The following is a 24,425-nucleotide window of genomic DNA, read 5'->3' as shown; positions in this document are numbered from 1 at the left end:
GTTACTTACAGAAAATATAAGATTTATTGGTTTTTTTTGTTATATTTTCAAATTATTCAAAAACTGTTTTATCGATAACATTTTTTAGGTATTCCAATTTCTGTCTTCTATTTTGCACGTCAAACAGAATACTGAAATTTATTTTAATCTATCTTTTAGTCTCTCAGTTTCAGTTTTTTCGTCTCTATCTCTCCACCAAACACTACCTAATAAAATTTTTTTATCAATGACTAAATCTTTTAGATACTAAATTAGTAATTAACCATCCTAATATAAATTAAATAATGCATGTATTTATATAAATAATTAAATATATAGCGATTAATTTTTTATTAACAAAAATTTATATGTAATTATTTTTATAATTAAAAATTATTAAATAATAACTTAATTAAACATATTAAATTATTTAATAATTCTTAACCAACATTTTCATATGAAGTCATAAAGATAACTCTACTTGAATTTCTATTTTTTTTATTACATAATAGTTTTAATAAAATTTATCAAATTGGTAGACAATATTTTTTTAATAAATAATTTTAAATCCAAATTTTAAAAATAGTGGATATACACAAAATATATTTTAGAAAGGGGATGCTCCCATAAAATTACAGAAAATGTCTTTTTATAAAAATGCCTACGTGTTGTTATATTATTAGACGTTTTAAGTGAACCAATTTTTTTAAATTTTTTAATTAATCAAAATAAAATTGATCTTTTATAACAATAATCAATATTTTAAAATTCAATCGAACCGGTCAATGTAACCGGTTCAACCTGAAACCTAGGTGAAAAATGATCCGGTCAACTTTCCGAATCCACCCCTTCTCCCTAACACCTACCCCACCCCCCAATTCGTGAATCCATATCACTATCAGATGAACTCTGAACCCATAGCACCTTCCAAACTCACTTACCAAAACCCTAAATTCTCCCTGCAATGGTTCTGCCGCAGTGGCGCCGCCGTCCGTGCTGTCGGCGCCTCTGCTTCCTCTCTTGTAATTCGGCATCCTCCTTCCCCCTGTCCCCGTTCTCCCTGGATTCTCTCGCCGCTGTGTCGCCACTCGCCGCTGTGTTGCCACTCGCTGTCGTCTCGCCGGACGCTGTCCATGTCGCCGTCGAAGGTTAGCGGCACTGCCTTCACTTCTTCGGTTCTTCTCTTCCTTTTATGCCCTGTTGTTGAATTTTGAATGTGACCTGTTGTTGATTTTTGAATGTGAAACTGTGAATGGGTTAATGGAAAATCAAATAATTGATTTCGTGCTGTTGCTCTTTTTTTAATTCCTGAAATTTTTGTTGAAATTTTCTTGCTGCCGCTAAAAATAGAAATCAAATCATTATTGAAATTTTTGTTTAGCTTTATTGATTTCAGGTTTAGTGTGATTAGGGATTACTTGTTTGTGTTGTCTGTTGCTGAAGGATAATTTTTCTTGCTTAATGCTGAATGCTGTTGGTAGTATTAATTTTGCTGCTGTTATTAATTTAGCTGAGTTTTTTCGTTGCCTAATTGCCATGCTATTGTTGTGTTATGCTATGTTATACTTCTAGTTTCTAGTAGTTTTTGTTCAAGTTTTTCCTTATTGATGTATATTGTTTTAAGCAATTGTGAAGTTGACAGGAAGAAGTTTGGAATCAATCCTAGAAAATAGGTTATTAGTTGTTTTGGTTGTTGATCAAGATTTGTATGTCACAAAATGATCAATGGGAGAAAGTTGTGGAAGGTCATATTTTAAGTTCTGTTATTTTGACTGAGAATTACTACATCTACATACAATATAGCCAAAGATTAGTGAGTAACTTTTAGCTGTAGATTTCATTTCTCTCCTTTAAAAACTTTAGCAATATAAATGTAGTTAAGTATCCAACAACTCCCCAAAAAGAAGAAAGAAGAAAGAAAAAAAGAAGAAGGTAGTTTTAACTTTTTAAGTAGTCAAGTTGCTTAGTGAAATGGTATTCGTTGAGATTGAAGTGAACTAGCAACACTGAAATTTACATTATGTTGAATTGAAAACCTTAGGTATGTAGGTCATGAACAGGAAATAAATTCTCGGTCTTGTGCTGAATAAATTAGCACATAAATGGTTAGTTCTAGTGGCAAGGTTGTTTCTAGATTTGTTCTTTCCAATTGCATTAACTTGTGATGTCATAGAACTTCCTACCAAAACTTGTCATAGAATTTGAAAATAAGCATCGAAAAGAACCAAATCCTGAGTCTTGACATATCAATTAGATATGGCGTTGAAAGCTATAGATATTTTGGTATGAGAACCTTTTTTTTTTCTTTTTCAAATAATCGTTTAGTCCTTATATGAGCTTGATTTCCACAAAAGACTTTTTTGTCATAGCATATATGACCATAGAATAAGCCATGGTGAGTTTCAATGAGTTCATATGTTAAATGGTTAAATTTTTTTAACATTTATTTATTTAAGGCGGATAAAATATTAATGCATTTGCCCCAACCTCTTGGAATTTGACATGGTAGAAGGCAGTCTATGCTAGGTATGATAAATGACATGGCAGAAGCCCAGCTCCTCCTCTTTGGCGTCATTGTCACCGCACCTCCAGCAGCGGCAATGACATAGTACCACTGCATTCTTTTCCCCTTTCTCTGCTTCAAGAACCCTAGTCATCACCTCAGGTTCTCTCTTTGCTCTGCTTTCCAGTCTATTTTCTTTAATTAGTTAGTTAGTTAGAATTTGCATGTTGTTAGTGGATTTAAGCGGTTAAGATAGGTTAGGATTAGTTTATTAGATCCTTGTTAAGTTGCAAGTGTTGGATTATGGCTGTTATGGATTGAATGCCGCTGAAAGTTGTTTGATTATGCGGAATTTTTGCATTGCACACCACATGTTTGATTGAATGCCTATGTGATGCTTTGCATTTGATTTATATGTTGTAGCTACTATAAAGATTAAATTGCTTTTTGTTAGGTACATTGTTCTTGGACGAGGCACTTTTGGCTATATTTTGATGCTTGTTCAACTTACAATTTACGGTAATTTGGGTCTGTAGCTTCTATCTATTTCTTTCCAGTAGTCCACCACTTGGCAATAACTGCTGGATGTCCCTCATAATTTTTTGTTCCTGTAATTTTGAGTTATCATAGATAAAGCATTGTCTTTGTGATGAAAAAAGAAATTTTAATAATTCCATTTATTTATTCCTCTGAGAAACTGCTTTTAGATGGGCTTTTTGCTTTGCTTCTAGTATATTTTATGTTGGTCCTTGTGTTCAAGTTTGGATATGGTCTTGCAGGGAAGATGATAAATGCTGGCTTTTTCCGGTCATCCTTTTTCTGTTCAAGTCGATACAAGCTCGCTTTGTCAATTGGCACATAGCAAATAGAGAAATCCAAGATTTTTCTCTCTTTTGTCCGGATCCAGATGCTTTTTGGGATCATGAACCTGGTTTATGATAGCAAATAGGAGGAACATAATGTGCATCAACCACAACAACCACAATGAATGTGTTCCTTCTCCAATGGGTTATGGTAGACAACAACAACCACCGTATCAATATAGTTACTATCATCATCAACAGCGTTATCCACCACAACCACAGCCGCAGCAACAGGCTCCTCCTCCTCCTCCTCCTCCTCCTCCATGCTCATATTATGGTGATGCTAATGGATGCACCATATCATGAGCTCTGCTACTTATTAATAGTTGCTTCTTAGTTCAATTGTAATTCTTCTAATGTTTTGGCGTATATCTTATGGTTTGCTCATATATCCTATGGTTTGATTTTGACCTTTTTTTATGAAGAGAACTACCTAACTAAGAATATGACATTATTTTGTATTTAAACTACATTTTAATCTATGACTTCTGCATTTTTATATGGAAAATTTGTTGTGTGTGTCTGAAGTTTGTGGTGACTTTTTGATATATACTTTATATATATTATTTTATTTATTTTGTGGTATCTATTTGAAACATAAAATATATTTTATTTGTATTTTTATTTTCTATTACCATTTTCAATGTTTTTTATTTTCAGTACTAAAAATAAAAATACAAGCTGAATACATCCTAAGATTCCCATAAGACATGGGAGTAAGAAAATAAATAGTAAAAAAATACATATAGAAGTAACGATTATGTAAATAATCAACAAATTCATTCTCATGATAACACCAAAGGAAAAATGAAACAATAAATTCAGAAAGCAAATTTTAGGATTATATACTTGAGATCCACTCTAATGTCTTAACCATTTTTAATAGTAGTAAATCTAGTTAGCAATGGAAGGTTGAACTTTCATTGATTACTTCACTCGTTGCAGCAAAGGAAATCATACATAACAGTTTACAGCAAATCAATTGATGGAAGCTGAGCTAAGGGAGAAAACATGAACATGGATTGGGAGCACAACATGCTCATACAAGTCTCATTATATATACAAAATAGATTAATCATTACTAGACACAAGAGTCAAAGCCTTGGATCATGTTTTACAAACCCAATAAAAAAATGGAACAATTCAACTCTACCATGGCATTTGAAATGCCTCTCTTGAGTAATAATATCATATTTTTGGCACAACACCACAAGAATCAACTCAGATGAAACCAGGCATTGACAGTAATTGGCTTTCTTCTTCTACCAATTAAAAGTGTCATTCATTCGTAGCATAAATAAGAAAACAATACAATGAATTTCATTGCATGAGAACCCCACCAGACATCTAAAGTAGGAACAGAGAGCAAACACCCTAGGATCAGCAATTAGCAGAATACTACTAACATTACACTTTGTATGCTTCGCATCGCAGTATTTTTGAATTGACGGTTGGTTTCTGTGTTTCGTCGGACGGAAAATTATTTAAAGGGTGGCTGATTGAAAGTTCAATTGACTTTGTTCTTCTTTGCTTTCCATCTCCTTTACATTGTATACTATGTGTTGTATTTTCTTCAATAGGCTCTCGTTATACTCGTCGACGTCAATGTGCTCAACTTCAAGATGTCTTTTGTAGGTGACAGACCTCTTTTTCTCTGCTGTCAACTGCTGATTTAATTCCCGAATTCTATCCCATTCGCCCTGGAAAATAGTATCAGAAAACAAAGAGGTAAGTGGGGGAAAATAAGCTGAAAACATGTAAAGGAACCAATATTATCCTAAAAAACTTCATTCTGAAATAGCCTGATGCTAATCTCCAACATTTAGCTTAATAGTGACATCATGATCCATCCAATTTGTCATTTCTAATCAATCTGGCATGAAGTAACTGTGAAGATAACTAATTTAGTAGTGCATAGCAATGGAAAAAGGAGAACTGACCGGATATTGTTCGTAGATGAAATCCCTTCTGCCACCTCCTGGACCAGCAAGAGGGTGTGTGTGTTCCTTTAGGCTGCGTTTGTTTATTGTCTTTCAAATACATGGACACAGACACAAATACACAAAGAGACATATACACAAAGATACACAAATTTTTTATTGTGTTTGGTGATATTGGACAAGACACACAATATAAACAAAATATCAATTTTATCCTTATATTATCACCAATGGAATAAGGACAAGAGTAAATTATTAAGGATAAAAGAGTAAATATTTGTGTCTCATCAATGTGTCTCCGTGTCTCATCTTTTTTGAAGGACACCAAATACATGTATTTTATGTATGTTTGTGTGTAACCGTGTCCTTCGAAAATCTGTGTCTTAGCAAACAAACAATGGACGTGTACCACTATGTCTATGTATTAGTGTCTGTGTCTCATCAAACAAACGCAGCATTACAAAACATGTAACAACCCAGCTAACGGATTTTACTTTCCTTACCATTATCATTGCCTTGCAACCAACCATTGTCTCAGCCCTTTGCCGTATAACATTTTCACGCTTGTCAGTCATCCTGTATCCCTCTTTGTTGCAGACAAAAATCCGCCCAATAGTAGAATTATCGATCCTTGATCGCGAGAGTTTACTAACACGTACGATGAATCCAACACTCGTGGCATATGCATTGTAGAATACATGTGCCTCTACTTCTGACTCAAACTCCTGTCCCACATAAGGTTCAACAGGTGAGTTCCTGTAAATTCTCGACCTGGGGCTTTCAAGATTAGCAGCCACTTTACCTGCTGTAAGTTCCTGTAAATTCTCGAAAGATTGCGACTTTAAATCTGGGAATTGATGAATTGTATTACCAAGAACATCCCTTCTTTCCAGGTTTGAGCATGATCGAGTGAGCTTGGGAGAATCCCAGAAGGGATTAGGGTTACAATTTATTTCACCGTTAGGCTTAAATTTGGGCTTGGGAAGGATAAAGGCCTAAAGGGTTAGGGTTACAATTTTTTTTTATAGAAACTTAATTGTATTTTTAAATTATTAGGAATTTAAATGTCTGTAAAATAAAAAATTAAGGATATATTTATTTTTTATAGAAGAATTTAAATATAATTTGGTTTATATTGTGTAAATTGATTGGAACAAATCGAATCTAATAATTATAATAAGAACAATTAGGTTTATTATTTTTGTTATAATAAATCGATTTTATTCTGGTTTATTAAAAATAATTTATTAACCGGTTTAATAAAGATGTCCAATTATATTATAACACGTATGCACGTCTTTAAAAAAAGACATTTTTTTGTGTCTTTATGTAAGTGGCCTCTTTTTAAAAAAAATGTTATGCATCATATCCTGGATTCTCTTAATTTTAGTTAGAGTGTGATATCATATATACAAATTTAAGTTAGATTAAGAAAAGAAAATATAAAGGAAACTATTTTTATATATTTCTATTTAGAAAACAGAATGTGAGCATTAAAATCAATACCTAAACAAAAATAACAAGACTTATAAAATATAAAAATATTAAAATATTTGACTCTTTTATTATGATAACTAAATTTCTTTTTTGAATAATTAACATCAAAATTTAGAGATGAGAGAGAGCGAGAGAGAGCGAGAGAGAAACTGCGAGCGAGCGAGGTTGGGAAACACTTGGGGGGTAGAAGGATAGGTCAGGTTAAAGATCCTCGAGTTTGGAACCGAGAAGAATATCGACGTTTAGAGCACGATTCATACTCAATATTTGTGGATAATCTTCCAGAAGACATTTCCAAGAGGGAGCTGTTCGAACTATTCAATTGGACTGGTCGCATAAACGACATATACTTATCAAGGAAACAAAAACATGGTGGCTTATACATTTTTGCGTTCGTACGGTATACTACGAAAGGAGGAGCCTTGAAAGCTATAGCAAACATGAATCGGATGCGGTTGAGAAGGAAGGTAGTATTCGTAGGGGAGGCTAAATATCGGAGAACGTCTGCTGTGAAGGAAATGAACACTGTGCAGCCACGAGGTCAGCAACCACCAGAAGGAGAAGAGAAGCAGAAAGTTTCAGTGGCCGCTGCTACAGATCTAACTAAGGAGAAAACACTCCATGATCCGCACAAGCATGGGTGGACAAAAAAGGTGGAAGTGGGGGTGGCGACAGAAAACTTGGTTTGGTTGCAGAGAAGCCTAGTAGGTGGAACGACGAAAGCGATTGACTATAGATCTTTGAAGGAATTAGTTGCGAAGAACTTTCCTCAAGTCATTCAGGTGCGAGAAATGGGAGCATATAAAGTGCTGTTGACCTTTGACAGTTTACTGAATGCGGAGGAGGCTTACACATTCAAAATGAATAGTTTGCTACAGTTGTTTCATAGGGTATGGAGATGGGATGAGTCGGAGAAGAGTGAGACTCGAAGAGTTTGGTTGGAATGCTTTGGGGTTCCGTTGCATGCGTGGTCCGTGGATACATTTAGTATAATAGGAAACCAATGGGGTGAGGTGGTTGGATGCGATGAAGTGACGGAATCGTGCCAGTCCTTTAGTGTTGGCCGAATCCAAATTGATACCTGTGTGTTAGACGTGATCAATGAATGGGTCCATATCACGATTGGCACCAGTGGCTTTGACGTGTTGGTAAAAGAAGTGGGACGTGAAACTTTTGGGATGAATTGTCAGGCAGGAACTGTGGAAGGCGAAGCAGTCAGTTGTGAACAATAGGAGAATATATGTACAAAAGCTTGTGGTGACGCAGTTAGGTGGTCGAAAAACTCAATAAATTCGACGAACTGTACAGATCACGCTGCAGAAGTGATAATGGAGAGACAGTATGAGGAGGTTGAAGACAAGGACAGATTGGTAATTTCAGAAAAAATTTTGAACGAATGGAATTATGAATATTTAAGCCCCGATCAAATGAAATTAGTAACATATTATCCTCATAATTCTGGCATTCATGGTTCAGCTGATTTACTGGGATATGAGGAGAGTACAAAAGGGGATTCAGAAGTAACGGTATCATGGAATTATTGCTGCAAGACTATTGGGCTAGCAAAGGAACGTCCAAGGCCTGCTAGCCAAAAATCCAGCCATGGGCCCAGCGAAGATACAATCAGCAGCAGACGCTTGTTGGGCCACGAACCAAAACTCAATTCATTGCAATATGATGGAGGCACGGGAACTGCTACTGGGCCGAGTTGCATGGGAACGGGTCAGGTTGGAATTGCTTCACAGCGTGGAGACGCGTTGTGCCCTGCCGCAGCTGCGCACGAGGTGCTCCCTATTGTGGGAGGCATGGGACCCAGGCTACGGCCATGCCCTGAAGTTGGAGGTTGCGACGTCTTGGCGGGTAGGGCAGGTCCGATGCAGCGGCGAGGAACCGGGAGGGAAGGCGGCGGTGATGGGCTGATGACGATTCCGACGCTCCCCATGGAAGCCGAACCATGTGAATCAGCTGAGGACTCCGAATTGGATTCTGATGATAGGCGAAGGAAGTTTAGGAGTAGAGGAGATCTGGTAATGGAGGTAGGATGCAGTAAACTAATAGTTGTTGGGGTGCCTGAACGAGCCCGAGGGTCTAACGGTAGAGATGAGGGACAGAATAACGGACACTGTAACGATGCTTCTTATGAGAACAGTGACGGAGTGCAACGAAATGACTGTAAAGCGCCTGAATTTGAAGCGACTTGCCACCGAACTTTACCAAAGCTTCAGGACCAAAATGAACTCATTGATGATAAGGATAGTAAGGAGGACAGAAAGATTGCAAATGTCAATGAAGTCAGTGACAGTGAGAGTTCAAAATTGAAGGAGCAGCTGACAGAAAACAAAAGGGTTTGGGAATTGGCAACGGAGTCAGGGGCTGAACTATATGATGAAGAAGAGGATATTATGGCAATACTTCAACAACAGAATGAAGAAATAGCTCGGAAGAAAAGACTGGCAAAACAGAAGGCAAAAGCTAGACGAAGCAGGCCCAAAACACAAAAAAAGGTGTGCAGTATTTATTTAAAATGATTATTAGTTCTTGGAATGTTAGGGGGTTGAGGGGTGACGGGAAACTGAGAATGGTGAAGGACCTAAAAAGAAAATATAGATTAAACATGCTAGGTTTGGTAGAGACTAAAAGACCATCAGTGACTAGATTTGATATTTCAAGAATATGGGGGGATAGTTGTGTTGGTTGGGAATATGTTGAGGCTACTGGTGCATCTGGCGGATTGTTGCTAATATGGGATGAGGGTTTTTTTTATGTTAGAAATTGCTATAAAAGTGAGAGATGGTTGTGTGTTGAAGGAACTTTGTTGCAGAATAATTTTAATTGTGCTTTTATATTAGTTTATGGTGCACATGCTAGAGATGAGAAGCTTGTTGTGTGGGAGGAGTTGAGTTACATAGCTGGTTTATGCCAGGTTCCCTGTTGTTTCATAGGGGACTTTAACGAGAATTTACATGTTGAAGAAAGGAGAGGTACTGATAGCTTATCTTTGTCGGCGGAGGATTTCAAGAACTGGATACAAGACATGGGTTTAGTGGATTTGCCGATTACTGACCGTAAGTTCACCTGGTTCAGAGGACGTTCTTGTAGCCGTATTGACAGGGCCTTGGTTAGTTTGGAGTGGGTAGAAAAGTTCTCGGAGACTCGATTACGAGGTGGTCCAAGGGGATTGTCAGACCATTGTCCTCTTATAGTGGAAGATAAGAGATTGAGAGATGGCCCTAGACCGTTCAGAAGCCTTGACTCGTGGTTTACACATGAAGGTTTCTTAAGAATGGTAAAGGAGGAATGGAGAGGGTTACAAGAGATGCAATTCACGGATAAGCTGAAGGCTTTGGCAGGTCCTTTGAGAAGATGGCATAAAGACAACTTTGAAGACATGGACAACAAAATTTTGCTGTTGGAGGAAGAGATCAAGAAGATTGATGACATGGTGGGTGATGGGGCTTATGATGAAACGGTGGAGGCAAGAAGGAAAGCGCTTGTGACATGTTGTTCGAAGTGGTATGTTAGAAAAGAGTTACATTGGAAGCAGATGTCGCGCTCAAGACATGCCAGGGACATAGATAAAAACATAAGGTACTTCCACAACATAGCTTCGGCGAGAAGGAGGAACAACAGGGTTGATGCATTGGTTATTAATGGAAGATTGATTAGGAATCAAGCTAGAATCAAGATTGCAATAAGGGACTTCTACAAAGACTTGTACCACCAGGAGAAGTCGCCATTGGTGGGGTTTAGAGACGGTCTGGTGGAGAAGATCAGTGAGGCTGATGCTTTGGCTTTGGAGATACAGCCGACCCTTGAGGAGGTTAGAGAAGCAGTGTGGGATTGTGACTCATCAAAGGCTCCTGGTTGTGACGGCTATAACATGAACTTCATAAAGAAGTGTTGGGATGAAATTGGTTCTGAGTTCACGGGAGCGGTGTTGGACTTCTTCCAGTCCTCCAGGTTACCGGCGGATACTAATCTCACTTGGGTTGCTTTGGCTCCTAAGTTTACTGGAGCAAAGGAAATCAAGGACCTTAGGCCTATCAGTATGGTCGGGTGTGTATACAAAGTCATCTCTAAGATGCTGGTTAGGAGAATGCGAACAATAATGCCACAACTTGTAGGTGAGACACAGAGTGCTTTTGTTAAGGGCAGGAAAATCCATGACGGGGCTCTTATTGCTTGCAAAACTGTTCAATGGCTTAAACTGCGAAGAAAGGAAGCGGTGATAATAAAGTTAGACTTCCAGAAGGCATACGATAGAGTAAAGTGGAGCTTCGTAGATTTTGTTTTACAGAAAATGGGGTTTGGAAGAAGGTGGAGGGGTGGGTTATGGAGTGCATCAGTACTTGCTCTATGTCAGTCTTGATAAACGGTTCACCTTCCAAGCCGTTTAAGATGGAAAGAGGTCTACGACAAGGTGACCCACTGTCTCCTTTTTTGTTTGTCCTTGTCGTTGATGTGTTACATAGGATGCTTGGGCAGGCGGTTAGAAACAGACGCATATCTCCACTACTGATAGGTAGAAATCAGGTTGAGCTGTCGCATCTTCAGTTCGCGGATGATACCATTCTGTTCTGTCCTCCAGAGGAAGAGACAATCAAGAACTACAGGAGGATTCTTCGATGTTTTGAGCTGATGTCGGGGTTAAGCATCAACTTTGATAAATCTAGCTTGATTCCTATTAACTGTGATGCTCAGTGGGTTCAGCGTATGTGTTACGTGCTGGGCTGCAAGGAAGCCTCCCTTCCAGTAAAATACTTGGGGATCTTGCTAGGAGCTAATCCAAGGTTGGTGAAGACTTGGAAGCCAATCATTGACAAAGTGGAGGAAAAACTCAGCCTTTGGAAAGCCAAAGTCCTTAACAAAGCCGGTAAGTTGGTGCTTATGAAATCTGTACTAAATAGCCTCCCAATATATTATTTAAGCCTGTATAAGATGCCGAAGGCTGTTGCGGAGAAACTTATTTCCTTACAGAGAAGATTTTTATGGAGTAAGGAGGATGGTAGGAATGGTATGGCTCTGGTAAAGTGGGAGGTGGTGCAGGCGCCTAAAAAGCTTGGTGGGTTGGGTGTTGGGGATGCCATGTTGCGAAACACATCCCTTCTTTTTAAGTGGTGGTGGCGCTTTTCAAAGGAGGATTGTCCGCTGTGGAAGAAGGTGGTTTGTTCGTGTAATAACCTGGACCCAAGTGTGCTGTTGTCCTCTCAGGTTTTACCCATTAAGGGAGGCCCATGGAAGGATATCTGCCAGATACAGTTCAAGAATCAGCAAGTAAGACAAAAGATGATTACTGGGTTAGCTATGGAGGTGGGTGATGGAAGAGGGACTCGATTCTGGGAGGATGTCTGGTTACGTGGTGGTGCTCTGAAAGATCAGTTTCCGAGACTTTTCTCAGTTTCAAACCAAAGAGGATCTGTTATAGGGGATTGCCGGTTTTGGGATGGGGCTGAGTGGATATGGAACTTCCAATGGAGGCGAGAGCTATTCCAATGGGAGTTGAATCTAGTGAACCAGTTGCATGATGTATTAAGGCTGGTCAAATTGGATTATGGCAGTGAGGATAGAGTTGTATGGAAATTTGATAAACAAGGGGTCTTTTCTACTAACTCTTTTTTGCAGGTACTACAGGAGGACATCATTCCGGAGGACATAACAAGCGACAACTTTACAAAGACAATCTGGAAAGGTTTAGTTCCACCAAGAGTTGAACTGTTTGTCTGGTTTGTGTTGACTGGTAGGGTCAATACGAAGGAGAGACTGAGTCGGTTGGGAGTTATTCACCACGAAGATGTTGTATGTGTGTTTTGTAACAAGAACATTGAATATAGTCACCACTTGTTCCTTGGTTGTGATTTCTCTTGGCAGGTTTGGTGTGCTTGGTTATCATTTGTTGGGAGGCTATGGTCTTGCCCGGGGACGTTAAAAGAACATTTCATAAGTTGGACTGAGATATCAGCTAGCAAGGTGGAGCGCAAGAGGTGGTTGATGGGATTTTGTGCGATTACATGGAACATCTGGCTAGAAAGGAACCGAAGAATTTTTCAGAATAAAGGAAAAGGGGTTGACGAGATCATTCATATGTCTTTCATGAACTATAAGGAGTGGTTAGGTGTAGATCCTTTTTGTTGTTGATGGCAATGCCGGAGATGACAAAGGGATAAGCATTCGTTTTTAGAAGTGTTACCTAGATTGCTTTATGATATTCACTGATTCTTATGTTGTTTCGCTCCACTTGTTGTGTTGAGCTTCTCTCTTTCAAAAAAAAATTTTTTTTTTGAATGAATGTTCGAAGATCATCTAGCTCAACACTAAATCATGGTTCAAGTGCATCAGCACCGAAATTCTTTCAACTTTCTTTTAAACAATTAGATTGAAATTAAGATTTTTTTAAATATATATAAACATTAAAACAAAAAAATTACAATATTTGTAAGTATTAGAACAAATTTGTAATAATATTATATATAGGTTGGGAGAAAAGCTGCTTCAATCCAAAGTTAAAATATAAAGAAAATATTGAATTTGGTTCCTAAAATTATGCTCGAGCTTCAATTCAATTTTTAAAATTTTAATTGCTTCAATTTAATCTCTAAATTTTTTAAATTTTAATTATATTAGTCTCTATAATAATTTTTGTCACAGAGTCAATTAAAAAATTTAGAAATTAACTTGAAGCAATTAAAATTTTAAAGACTTTTTTAAAATTTGAGAATAACTTCAACGACTAAACTGAATATTTTCTCTTAAAATATATATTTAAACTTCTGAGTTAGAACAAATCATCCATTCAAAATATAAATCTATAAATCAAATGTGAGTCATAACAAAACACAATCAAAGGTCCACCGAATAAACCAATTTACGGAATTCAAACCTTATATATTTTCAGATATTAAAATTATAATTTATACTTCATGTAATATTAAATTTATGTAAAACTATATTCTTTTATGAACTACATATTATTTTTGCTGTAAAAGGAATACAAGTTTCTAGTAAAATTATTTTTTCTCCTGAGGAAAATTGTTGCCTAGTTTAAAAAACTGTAAATATAAGCATACATACTTATATTATATTTTTAATTGAGTCTCTAACCTTGTTTTAAATTTGTAATTATATTTTTATTGTTTTAAAAATATTTGACTTAATAAAATATACCAAGACATATTTATTAATAGTTAATATTTTAAGATAGATAAAAATAATTTTGTAACATTTATTATTAATAAGATTTAATAATAAAGTAAAAATTAATACACAGATTTAATTGAAAACTTTTTAAGTGTAAACATCTAGTTACAAATATCAAGAAACTATATAAAGACAATTTAACTTTTTTATAAATATAAAATGAAAAAAGTTTAAGGACTAGTAATTTTAAGTTATATTGGTCAATATTTTTAGTTAACAATTCAACCTTTTTAGTTTAGCAGTCTAACACTATACTTTTAATCAATATTTTCAAATATTATTGGTTAATTGTTGAAAAGAATGGTACTAATTTTATAATATTGCTCATATAAAATTTATTAAATTGGTAGATAATTTATTTAGTAGATAATTCAAAGTAAAAGTTGTAAGTAAATTAAAAAAAAAATTATTTTTATTAATGTGAGCTATTTTGTTAAAAGCAAATTCAGTGAACATTTTGTGAAAAGAAACTGTGGATAGTATTTTTGACAAAAATGTCTATATATTTGTTTTAATTTTTAGTTAAGTTATTCAATCACAAACACACAATAAAATTTAAAAAGCTCAACAAAATAAAATAAGTTGACCTAATAAAATAACATCTAAATATATAAGAAATTTTCTAAAATCAAAGCCATGCATTCTCTGACCAAACAAAATAAAGCCAAAACTCTAGTTGACAAGCAAAAAATACAAATAAAACACCATATAAGATTATTATCAAAATTTGATCTTGCTAAGATTACTTTACATGCCCATGTATATGAAGACAAGATATGAAAAAATCATAACATATAAGTTGACACCGAAATGGTACAGATAAATATCTTGTTCAACGTAAACCGTTATTTCCTCCAGCGGTTTATGCACACTTTCTCACGTAAACTGTTACTGCCAGTAGCGGTTTATTGCCAAGCATAAATAAAGAAATCGCGACAGCCTCTAGCGGTTTCTGTGTTCCTCCATTTGTATGTAATCCGCCGAATTATGTGTTTTCGTAAATCGTTATTGCCAGTAGCGATTTCTATAGATATACAAAACAATGTATTTGCGTCTTCATGTATGAAAGAATGCAATTGCATAAATTTAAAGAGCAATCAATTTATTTATGTAAATTGCCCTAATTTTAAATTGAATTTTTAAAAACAGTGAATATATATATATAAATATTAGTAAAAATTCAAAACTAAAAATAATAGAAGCATCCAAAACTTAAGTAAAAATTAAAAAACATTTGAAAGTGAAACAAAACAAAATAAAGTTTGAATTTATAGTTTATGATTTATGGTTTAAGATATAAATTTAATTTTGGTGTACTGTCACTGTAAAATTATTTTAATCACATAATGATTATATTAGTAAAAATAACTATTTTTTACATTAATAATCATTTAAGAGAACGGTTAATTACATGATAGTCACTACATGAAAATTAAACACTTAAAATATATGATTTATGTTTTAGAATTTAGATATTATGATTTATAATTTATAATTTAGAATTTAGTGTTTATAAATTATAATTTAGGATTATGATTTATGATTTCAAGTATAGCATTAACAAATCATAAAAGTTATAAATGGATAATTGAAATGTGAGCAATAACAATATACAACTAAAAGGTCGGGCCAACTTATATCACCTCAATACATAAATATTTTAAGTTTTTAACGCTCATTTTAATCTCTTAATTATCAATTACTTCAAAATTATCACGGAGTTAAGTTGGCCTCAGTAATCAGTATCATTTACGTCATTGGCCTCAGTAATCAGTATCATTTACGTCATGCTTTTATTTTATGTTTTCATGTAATACTAAATTTATGTCAAACCATTTTGGAGAAGAATGACAAAGGATTTGAGAGATTCAGATTTTAATATTCATAGCAAAATAAATAGAGTACTTAGTGAGGCAGTAGTTTACACCGTTTAGAGAGTGAGAAGAAACTAATAAATAGCTTAGCAAATAATAATTAGTTTGTTTTGATTTTGTATATATTAATCTAGTATATTTTAATAATAAGATGACATTTCAAACACACTTTTACATTTGTTTCTACAGGATTAGTTTTTAACTTTATATTTTTTTCGCAAAAAGAGAAAATTCTAAACATGAACATTCACATGTATCGTTACCTTATAAAGAGAGAAAATGTTGTAGAACATTTGATATATAGAGAAAATGTTGTAGAACATTTGATATATACGTGTAAGCACCTGCTTAAGTACATACATACTAATTATCCTAATACAGCAGCAACGCCAATGTTCTAAACCAAATAAGGACTATCTATGAGTTGATACTAGAAAGATTACAATTCTAAGATAAAACCAATATTTTCATCAGCACAACATGTTGGCAATGCATCTAACATGGTCTTAAAGTCGGCGTTCTCATCAATCTTGAAGGTACAAATAACCTTGACAATCTTCAAGGCATGCCACCAACATTTTGTATTACTTGAACTGCAGTGGCACTTCCCTTCCTTTCTTCCCATCAGTGTCTCATACAAAAACTGTTGTTTTTTGCAAAATAACAAACGGAGTTAGAAAGAACATATCGATGATAAAGTATATAAACACAAATGCAGTCACCGCTGGGATGGAAGTACTGTTGTCGTGGTAAATGCAAGACTCAATGCAAGACTCAGAAAAAATTTGAGGATAATGACATACCTGAATGAATGCTTTATCATGAACATAAGAGCGAAAACTAAATGAAATGGAGTTCGGGCAGCAACTTGAAAGCAAGTAATTCATAAAAGGGAAATAGAAAGCTTCGTAGTCCGGAGAAAACTGCAATTCCAAGCGTTTAATAGTTGGAGGAATAGATGAAACTTGGAATGCACCCTGCTCTGGTTCAGTCTACAGAATTCAGACAAACAAACAAATAAATAAAATAGGCAAATATGTAAAGTAGAATGAACCAATATAGCAAGTGTATACTTACTAGAACTGACGAACGGATAAAGAGGGAGACTGATGCCCAAATCTTTTGGGGTTTAATGTTTTCGACAAATTTCCTCAAGTTACAGAGGCCCGGAAAATCCACACCCGTAAATAAACTATTGACTTCCAATTGATTAGAACTTTTCTGAAAAGATATACCAGGTTTGTTGTCTCCCACACCCTCATACGCAAATGATAATAAATTTCGAGCATCAATGTTAAGCTCCTCCATGTTAGAGCAGTATGATAACTTCAAGACCTTGAGTTGAGCACTCGAAATATTAATCCTCTGAAACATAGAGCAATAGTATAGTTCCAAACTCTCAAGGAAAGGAAATTTAGAAAATAGTTCAAGAAACCATTTGTCTCCAATATCAATGTTCCTCAAACTCCATAAGCACAACCATCTCAAATTTGTGCAACTATATAAATTCAGCTTGAAAGATGTATCTGGATCAAGATTTAAACGTAAGCTCTCAAGATTTTGAGCATCAATATATACTTCCCGCATTCCTTGAACATAAGCTTTCTTGAGCTTATGTAAACCATGCAAGAATAGTGATTCCACAAGACTGAACGCAAACACTTGAGGAATTCCGCTAATTGGAGGGTTATATACAGCACAATCGACCACCGTTAAATCTTCAATTAGAGGACAATGAGAAATGAGACGCTCTATAATCCCTTCATGTGCAAAAAGTAGATTGCATAGTTTTATTATTCTCACCGAGTAAAGCTTGATGGAATGGGTGAGGAATTCTTGGTCAACTCTGATTCCGCCCATCAACACCAACTTAGTAAGTGATTTGGATTCAATGACACTCAGTGGAAGCTCATAAAGCCTGTCCGGACTGTATCTCCCTACATAGTAACCAGGGAGGCCAAGCTGTAAATGTAATACTTGGCCACAACTTTCAATAGCCATCTTCATCCATAGATCAACATGGTGGGCCATGCACTTATGGTCTACATAGTCAATAATGAGCTTGAATTCTTTGATTGCTAAGCCTAGGTCACGGAGCCTCAGCGATTTTCTCCCAACATAGTCAATAACTTTGTCTATTTTGCTATGATAATTGTCTACCGTTACATCTTGACTCCTAAAAAGTTGATCGCTGCAAATAGACAATATCGGAAACGTAGACCATGTTTCTCTCCAAGCCTTTGATAAAACACTAGTTCTGGCAGAATCTCTGTCCGGAAGCCTTGCGAGAATGTCATGAAGTATATATTCAGTACTGATAGCGAGTATAATATCATAGATGGATACCTTGCAACTCATAAAAGTGCGAAGAAAGAAAGAAAAAAAAAAAAGAAAATACATGTTTATTATCAAAATGATTCATCTGGGAAGTGAGGGATTTATGATCATGAATGACTTTCAACCAAGTACAATGATGAGGTTTTTCATTGTAAAATTTATCAAATGCTCATCAAATTTTCATCATGAACCAAAATGCTCCATCTGAAACTCATAAAATACTATAATAATAATAATAATATAAAGATGAAAGATCAATGTGGAACCTATCTAGATGAGTTAAAACAAAAGAAAGAACAAGGGGCTAATTTTTTTTCTCTATGGAACTAAGATGATTGATGTACTCAACCATCGTTTTTAGTGCTTTTTAAAATCGTGAAACATATAGAAATCGGTTCCTAATCCAAATTAAACGATACCACATTTGAAATTAACGTTCCAAGTTCCAGAAAAATACCATTGTTAAACTAATATAAAAAAAAAATAAAGTGCACATGTCAGACTTTATCCCCTTTATCACTAAAAAAAAATTCCATTTTACACTCACCTTATACAGTGAAAGGAGAGGTTTTATTTGGTGATCTGATGAGAAAATATCTTTATTCGAGTTATTTTTTTTAAAAAATCTTATAAAAGAATTTATGTTTGAATATTTCGTGCAAAAGATTTTTTGTATTTATCAATTATATTTAGATATAATAAAATAAAAGTATTTTTTATTTATTTATTATAAAAATATAAATTATAATTTTTTTAAAAAAATGATTTTTATTTTTGAGTATTTTTACTTTTACTAATAGAATTTACCAAATACGCTAAAAAATAAAAAACACAAAAAGGGATTACATTTTTTGTTTATGAAAGCTGTAGTTTATAAATATAAAATTAATTTTGTTATTCATATATAAAAAACTAATCATCAAATTAGTCCATCCTGAAAAAAGATAAATTATTAAAATAATATTTAAAAATTTGCACTGCTAATAAAACAAATTCTAAAAATACTAACAACAAATAAATTTATGAAAGATTTAAAAATATGACAAAAAAAATGAATATTAAATATATATTCAAAGAAATGAGTTTAAGTGTTTAACGGAATCCTATGTAAAATTTTCAGAAAATAAATGGGAACTCAACTTTACAGGACGAGCATTTTCATCTTAAACTAAAAATAAATAAATATAAAGCACATAAAGTTTTCAGCATCACCCAAAATATTGTGGCATGTAGACGGTAGTTTAAGTGTTTAATCGAACCCTATGTAATATTTTCAGAAAATAAACTTTAAGGACTTAAAGGGTGAAAAAAGTATCTACAAACAGAATGAAATAAAGCTATGATTACAGATTTGAGGAAAGAGCATTTACCGAAGAAATTTTGCGGCTTCGTTTAGTCTTTCTCCAACTCCATTGTTGAGGACTCTTCGATACGCTAATGATCTGATCCCTCTTCTACAAATAATTAATAATCATTATCATAATCAGTTATCATAATAATATATTATGATTTTTAAATTTAAAGTAACTAAAATTTTAATGTTTCCATTTTATACCTTGTAACTTTAAAGAAATTAGTCATATAATTTTATACGCAGCGTGGTAACGTATAACACAATCAGAAAACAATCACCATAAAAGACTATGTATGTTTCAAATTAAAGAACATCTCTTAGATAAAAGGTACAAAACCACGAGAATTGGGACCCTCACCTTCTTGATTTAATTCGGGGTTTTGACGGTGAGAATGAGAGCAAGAGTTTGTGGATTGGTCACCACCGAACGTGTGGGAGAGGAACGACAAGTGTGTTCAAAACTCCAAATCTAATCTAATTTGAAAATACATCAAATCAGGTTTACTTTTTGTTTAAATAAAAACTGAAATATTTGATCTGGATTTTTAGTCTAGAGCAGTTTGTTATTTGGCACCGGTGTTTTTTTTGACCATTAAATAGTCCCATAATAAAATATATTTTTTAATTTTTTTAATAATTGTTAAATAGTTTTTTTTATTTAATTATAAATTAATCTCACATATTTTATTTAATTATAAAAATTATTTTTTATTTTATAAATAATTATTTTATCATAAATCTATCATATTTATTAACAATTAAGAACAAAAATAATAATGGATTAGATCTTCCATTGATCCTAATAAATTTTTTGGTCATTCCAATCGATTAAAAGATTATATTTAATGCGTGACGTTCATGATGAACCATAAAATCGTGTTTGATTGAAAACCAATCGATTGGATTACAGTTTACCACTAAACAATCGATTGAAAATTGCAAGGAAGCATGGTTTTCGCATAAATCAATCGATTGAACAATGAATTAAATGTGGATTTTGTGTAATTCAATCGATTGTTTAGAATTTCCAATCGATTGAATGCTTCAAAACAACCTGAGGTCTCACAATTCAATCGATTGCTTTTGTTACTCAATCGATTGAATTCACCAAAACAATATGAATTTGCTAAATTCAATCGATTGAAGTGTGCTACCCAATCAATTGAAATGTGTACTACGCCTATTTCAATCTTATTATCGTTTTTAGAAATTATCTTGTTATTCATCTATCTTATCTTTAAAATTCTATCTTCAATTTTTGCGGTTTTATTTTGATTTAGATACTCTAATCTTATCTTTTCCTTAATATTAACATTATAAATTGGTGAATAATCCATCACTAATTATTCAATCCCACCATTGAAATCGTGTATCATTTTCTTTGATTATAAAAATTTCATTGTTTTTCTTTGGAACATCCATCTACTCAATATCTATTTTTTTAATTTTTTATCTGTCTATTTAATATCCATTGTTTCGTCATCGTTCAATCGATTGGTTAATATGACCAATCGATTGACTTATGCTAAAATCATGGCAATTTTCAATCGGTTGTTTAATGGTAAACTGTAATCCAATCGATTGAGTTATAATTCAATCGATTGGTGTGATAGTCCAATCGATTGGTTTTCAATGGTTTATCACGAACGTCACGGGTCAAATATAATATTTTAATCGATTGGAATGGCTAGGATCAATGGAAGTTCTAATTCGTTAGTGTTTTTATTCTTGATTGTTAATAAACATGATAGATTTATGATAAAAGAATTATTTATAAAATAAAAAATAGTTTTTATAATTAAATAAAGTATATGAGGTTAATTTGTCATTAAATTCAAAAAAAGACTATTTAACAATTATTAAGAAAACTTAAAAAATATGTTTTATTATGGATCATTTAATGGTCCAAACGTTATGGGACCACCGAATCCTAAACCTTGTTTATTTGTTGTTTAATTGAGTAAAATCTCTACATCTTTATTGCTTTCCTCTCTTTTCTTTTAACCCTAATATTCACAAATCAAAATAGTTCAAATTTCATATTTAAATTTCAAACGTGGCTCAATCCAAATATTTAAATCAAATGTCGTTATATAATATTCTATTTTTATAATTAAATTAAATTGTTCATCTCTCAAACTTTAGGTGACTATTATATGGTGATGGTTTTAGTGGCTAAGATAAGGGGGGTTGAATCTTAGTCCCCTTTTTTGCTTGATGATACTTGCTGATTTGTTAGACTAATTCTGAAAACTTTTAGTCTTTTTATCTCATCACTGCACACGAGACTTTTTCTTTTGTCTCGTCCCTAGCCACGAGACTTTTCTTTTTGTCTCGTCACTTGGCACAAGATAATTTTGGTTTTTGCTCCTGTGTAGTAGAAAACAGAAATGGAGTAGAAAGGAGAGAAGATTGCACCCAGATATATCCTGGTTCGGCTGCTAAGTGTAGTGCAGCCTACATCCGGTCTCCATCACAAACATGATGGAATTTCACTATAATCAATCTGATTACAACTTGTAAAGTGCTAACCCAACTTACAAGGGGATTCCTACAGAATCATGAAACACAACATAGATGAACAAAGGAACTCTAAGACATCTATGGCTTTTAATTTTGCACTCTCTGCCTTTTTCCGCTCTATGACTTTTTCATACAAACCTCACTGTTTGCCTTTTTCCATGAGACTCAAAACATGACAAAATTAAACAGAAAAATTACAAAACAGAGAACATTGAAGGAGAAGAGAAAACTGTTAGCTCAGGTAGCTCTGAGAACTCTGTGCCTTGCACTCTCAAATTTTCTCCTTGCTTCAAACAGTGGTTGTTCTCCCTTATTATAGAAGAGAGAAGCCTCCACTTATTGAAGCCAAAAAATCGAACCAACTTCTTCCTCCTTCAACAAACATAACCGGTTCGGCCACATAGAGAGAGAAGAGATAACCATGCTAAACCCAACATGCAATTACCTCTAGTCATTTCTTGATCATCAATCTTCATCAATCCGAACTCTCCATCCTTGGCTTGCTCTCTAAGATGGATTTCTGGCCCTTGATTCTTCATGATGATGATGACTTCATCTGCTTCAATCTCTGTCTCAACCATCACTTCGCCACTCTAGCTACTTCCTGTGGTGGTTGAGCAGAATCAAAGACAAGCCATGCTTCAAGAATCTCCCTTGCTGGCCGAATCTTCTTCTTCCTTTTTGAGCATGAAGAGCTCAAGATTACCTCACCAAATCTAACCACATTTGGTGACAATCTCAGCCACTACATACTTTTCTTTTTTCTGCCATCATTAACTTGATGGTCTTGATGCATGCAGCTTCTTCTTCCTTTTGGTAGCTCAACTTAGCTTCCATAATTTCCTGGACAAGGACCGAAGAAGAAGAGAGAAAGAGATGAGAGAGAATAAACAACTTAGAGGAAAAGCAATTCAATGTGATAAACCACTTTGTTGGTAAAAGTTGCTTTTACTTCCCTAGCTTAGAGTGGCGTGTTGTCATTATGGCCATCAATCAATTCAGCTGAAACTTTTCTCTCTCATAGTTCCCATGCATTAATTGACAATGTAATAGATTTTGAAATCCATCACATGGTGAAATACTTGGATCCGTTGGAAGCATTTTGCTTTCATTTTTCTTTGCCTCATGGATTCGGACAAAGCATGAAAAATTTTCATCTCAAATGGAATTGGGCTTAGTTGCAGCAATAATTAAATCAGGCCCATTTAGTAACATTTGCTTTCCTGATGAATTTGATTTCGGATCAAGCATAGGAATCTTTCATCAAAATTAATCATGGGCTTGGTTGTAACAACATTGAGCTTGGCCCATCAAAAAATTCAGCCACTTAATATATAACTTGTAGCAAGGCTGATTATTGGGCTTATACCACAAACTCATTTTTCGGCCCAACATAAAATCTGCACAACAAAATTATTAATTAAGCAAATATGAATTAAGATCAAATTAATAGTTTTGTAATTAAATATTTTAATAATGTTTGTTCATCATCAAAACTAAATAAGAGTTTTCCAAACTCATCAATCTCCCCCTTGATGACAAACATTACTAAAATTGAAATGGAAAGAAATTTAAAGATTGAGTAAGAAATACTCCCTTTGAATTTGAATTTCTCCCCCTTTCTAAATGTCACATGACTCCCCTTTAATGTATGCTGTTTTACCAAGGGAAGCACTAACCTGTAACATTTGAATCAAGCTCCAAGTAACAATGTTATTTAGCATATTTATTCATGATGCTAAATGCTTGATTTATGAGCAGTTTTAATTGATAATCAAAACTCATTTGATATCATAAACTGATTCTCTGCTCAAACTTTTCCATACATAAAAAAATATCCAAATATTTTTCAAACATTTTCCTGTTTAGGATATCAGAGCAAAACAACATGATGGAAAATATTTGTAGAGCAAAATAAGGCAGTTTTTGATACTTTATACAATTTAAAGGAACTGCCAAAAATAAATTTTCAATCCAACAAGTTTATCAATGATGAATCAACAGCCAGGCATGAAAATAAATCAAACATCATTATAAACCAAATGCCAAATAAACTAATCATGATAAACCAAATGCCAAATGCAATAACAACATGCATTCTTTGAACAAGGGTGATCATGAATTTTCAATTTGAAAATTTCATCCCCTGTTCTAGCCCCTGTTTTTATTTGTTCCAATTTCAATTTTGAAAACTGAATTTCCTTCCCCTTTTGTCATCACGGGGGCACCTGCACAAAACATGACCAACATAGCAAAATATTCAAGATAAAGTAGCAAGAGTATATCACAGTATCCTAGAGATTATCCTAGAGCAGTGAGTATCAAGTCATGCTCCTACAAAAAACAGATTGAGCCTAATGG

At 34.1% G+C, this 24,425-nt stretch overlaps 3 protein-coding genes across 4 annotated transcripts; 1 reads left to right on the top strand and 2 right to left on the bottom strand.

Moving 5' to 3' along the window:
- The first annotated feature begins 840 nt into the window (after positions 1-840).
- Positions 841-3,839, top strand: LOC107464219 (uncharacterized). Of its 2 annotated transcripts, XM_016083150.3 has the most exons (3): positions 841-1,127; positions 2,937-3,001; positions 3,262-3,839. In XM_016083150.3, the coding sequence occupies exons 1-3, from the start codon at positions 882-884 to the stop codon at positions 3,419-3,421; spliced, it is 471 nt and encodes a 156-aa protein (XP_015938636.1). In that variant the 5' UTR covers positions 841-881; the 3' UTR covers positions 3,422-3,839. The 2 variants fall into 2 exon arrangements, with proteins under 2 accessions (XP_015938636.1, XP_015938637.1); XM_016083151.3 differs by lacking the exon at positions 2,937-3,001.
- A 531-nt stretch (positions 3,840-4,370) lies between these two features.
- LOC107464133 (uncharacterized) lies at positions 4,371-6,232 on the bottom strand. The gene is made up of 3 exons (XM_052253947.1): positions 5,746-6,232; positions 5,286-5,356; positions 4,371-5,045 (listed from the first exon to the last, which is right to left on the bottom strand). Exons 1-3 carry the CDS (start codon positions 5,858-5,860, stop codon positions 4,830-4,832), a joined length of 402 nt encoding a protein of 133 aa, XP_052109907.1. The 5' UTR covers positions 5,861-6,232; the 3' UTR covers positions 4,371-4,829.
- A 9,965-nt stretch (positions 6,233-16,197) lies between these two features.
- Positions 16,198-20,031, bottom strand: LOC107464132 (uncharacterized). The gene is made up of 5 exons (XM_016083039.3): positions 19,900-20,031; positions 19,558-19,641; positions 16,928-18,131; positions 16,654-16,842; positions 16,198-16,493 (listed from the first exon to the last, which is right to left on the bottom strand). The coding sequence occupies exons 3-5, from the start codon at positions 17,879-17,881 to the stop codon at positions 16,290-16,292; spliced, it is 1,347 nt and encodes a 448-aa protein (XP_015938525.2). The 5' UTR covers positions 17,882-18,131; positions 19,558-19,641; positions 19,900-20,031; the 3' UTR covers positions 16,198-16,289.
- Between the last annotated feature and the right edge of the window lie 4,394 nt (positions 20,032-24,425).

Source organism: Arachis duranensis, chromosome 9 (genome assembly GCF_000817695.3).
Source record: "Arachis duranensis cultivar V14167 chromosome 9, aradu.V14167.gnm2.J7QH, whole genome shotgun sequence".
Lineage (NCBI taxonomy): Eukaryota > Viridiplantae > Streptophyta > Magnoliopsida > Fabales > Fabaceae > Arachis > Arachis duranensis.
This window is presented reverse-complemented; position numbering and strand designations above follow the sequence as displayed.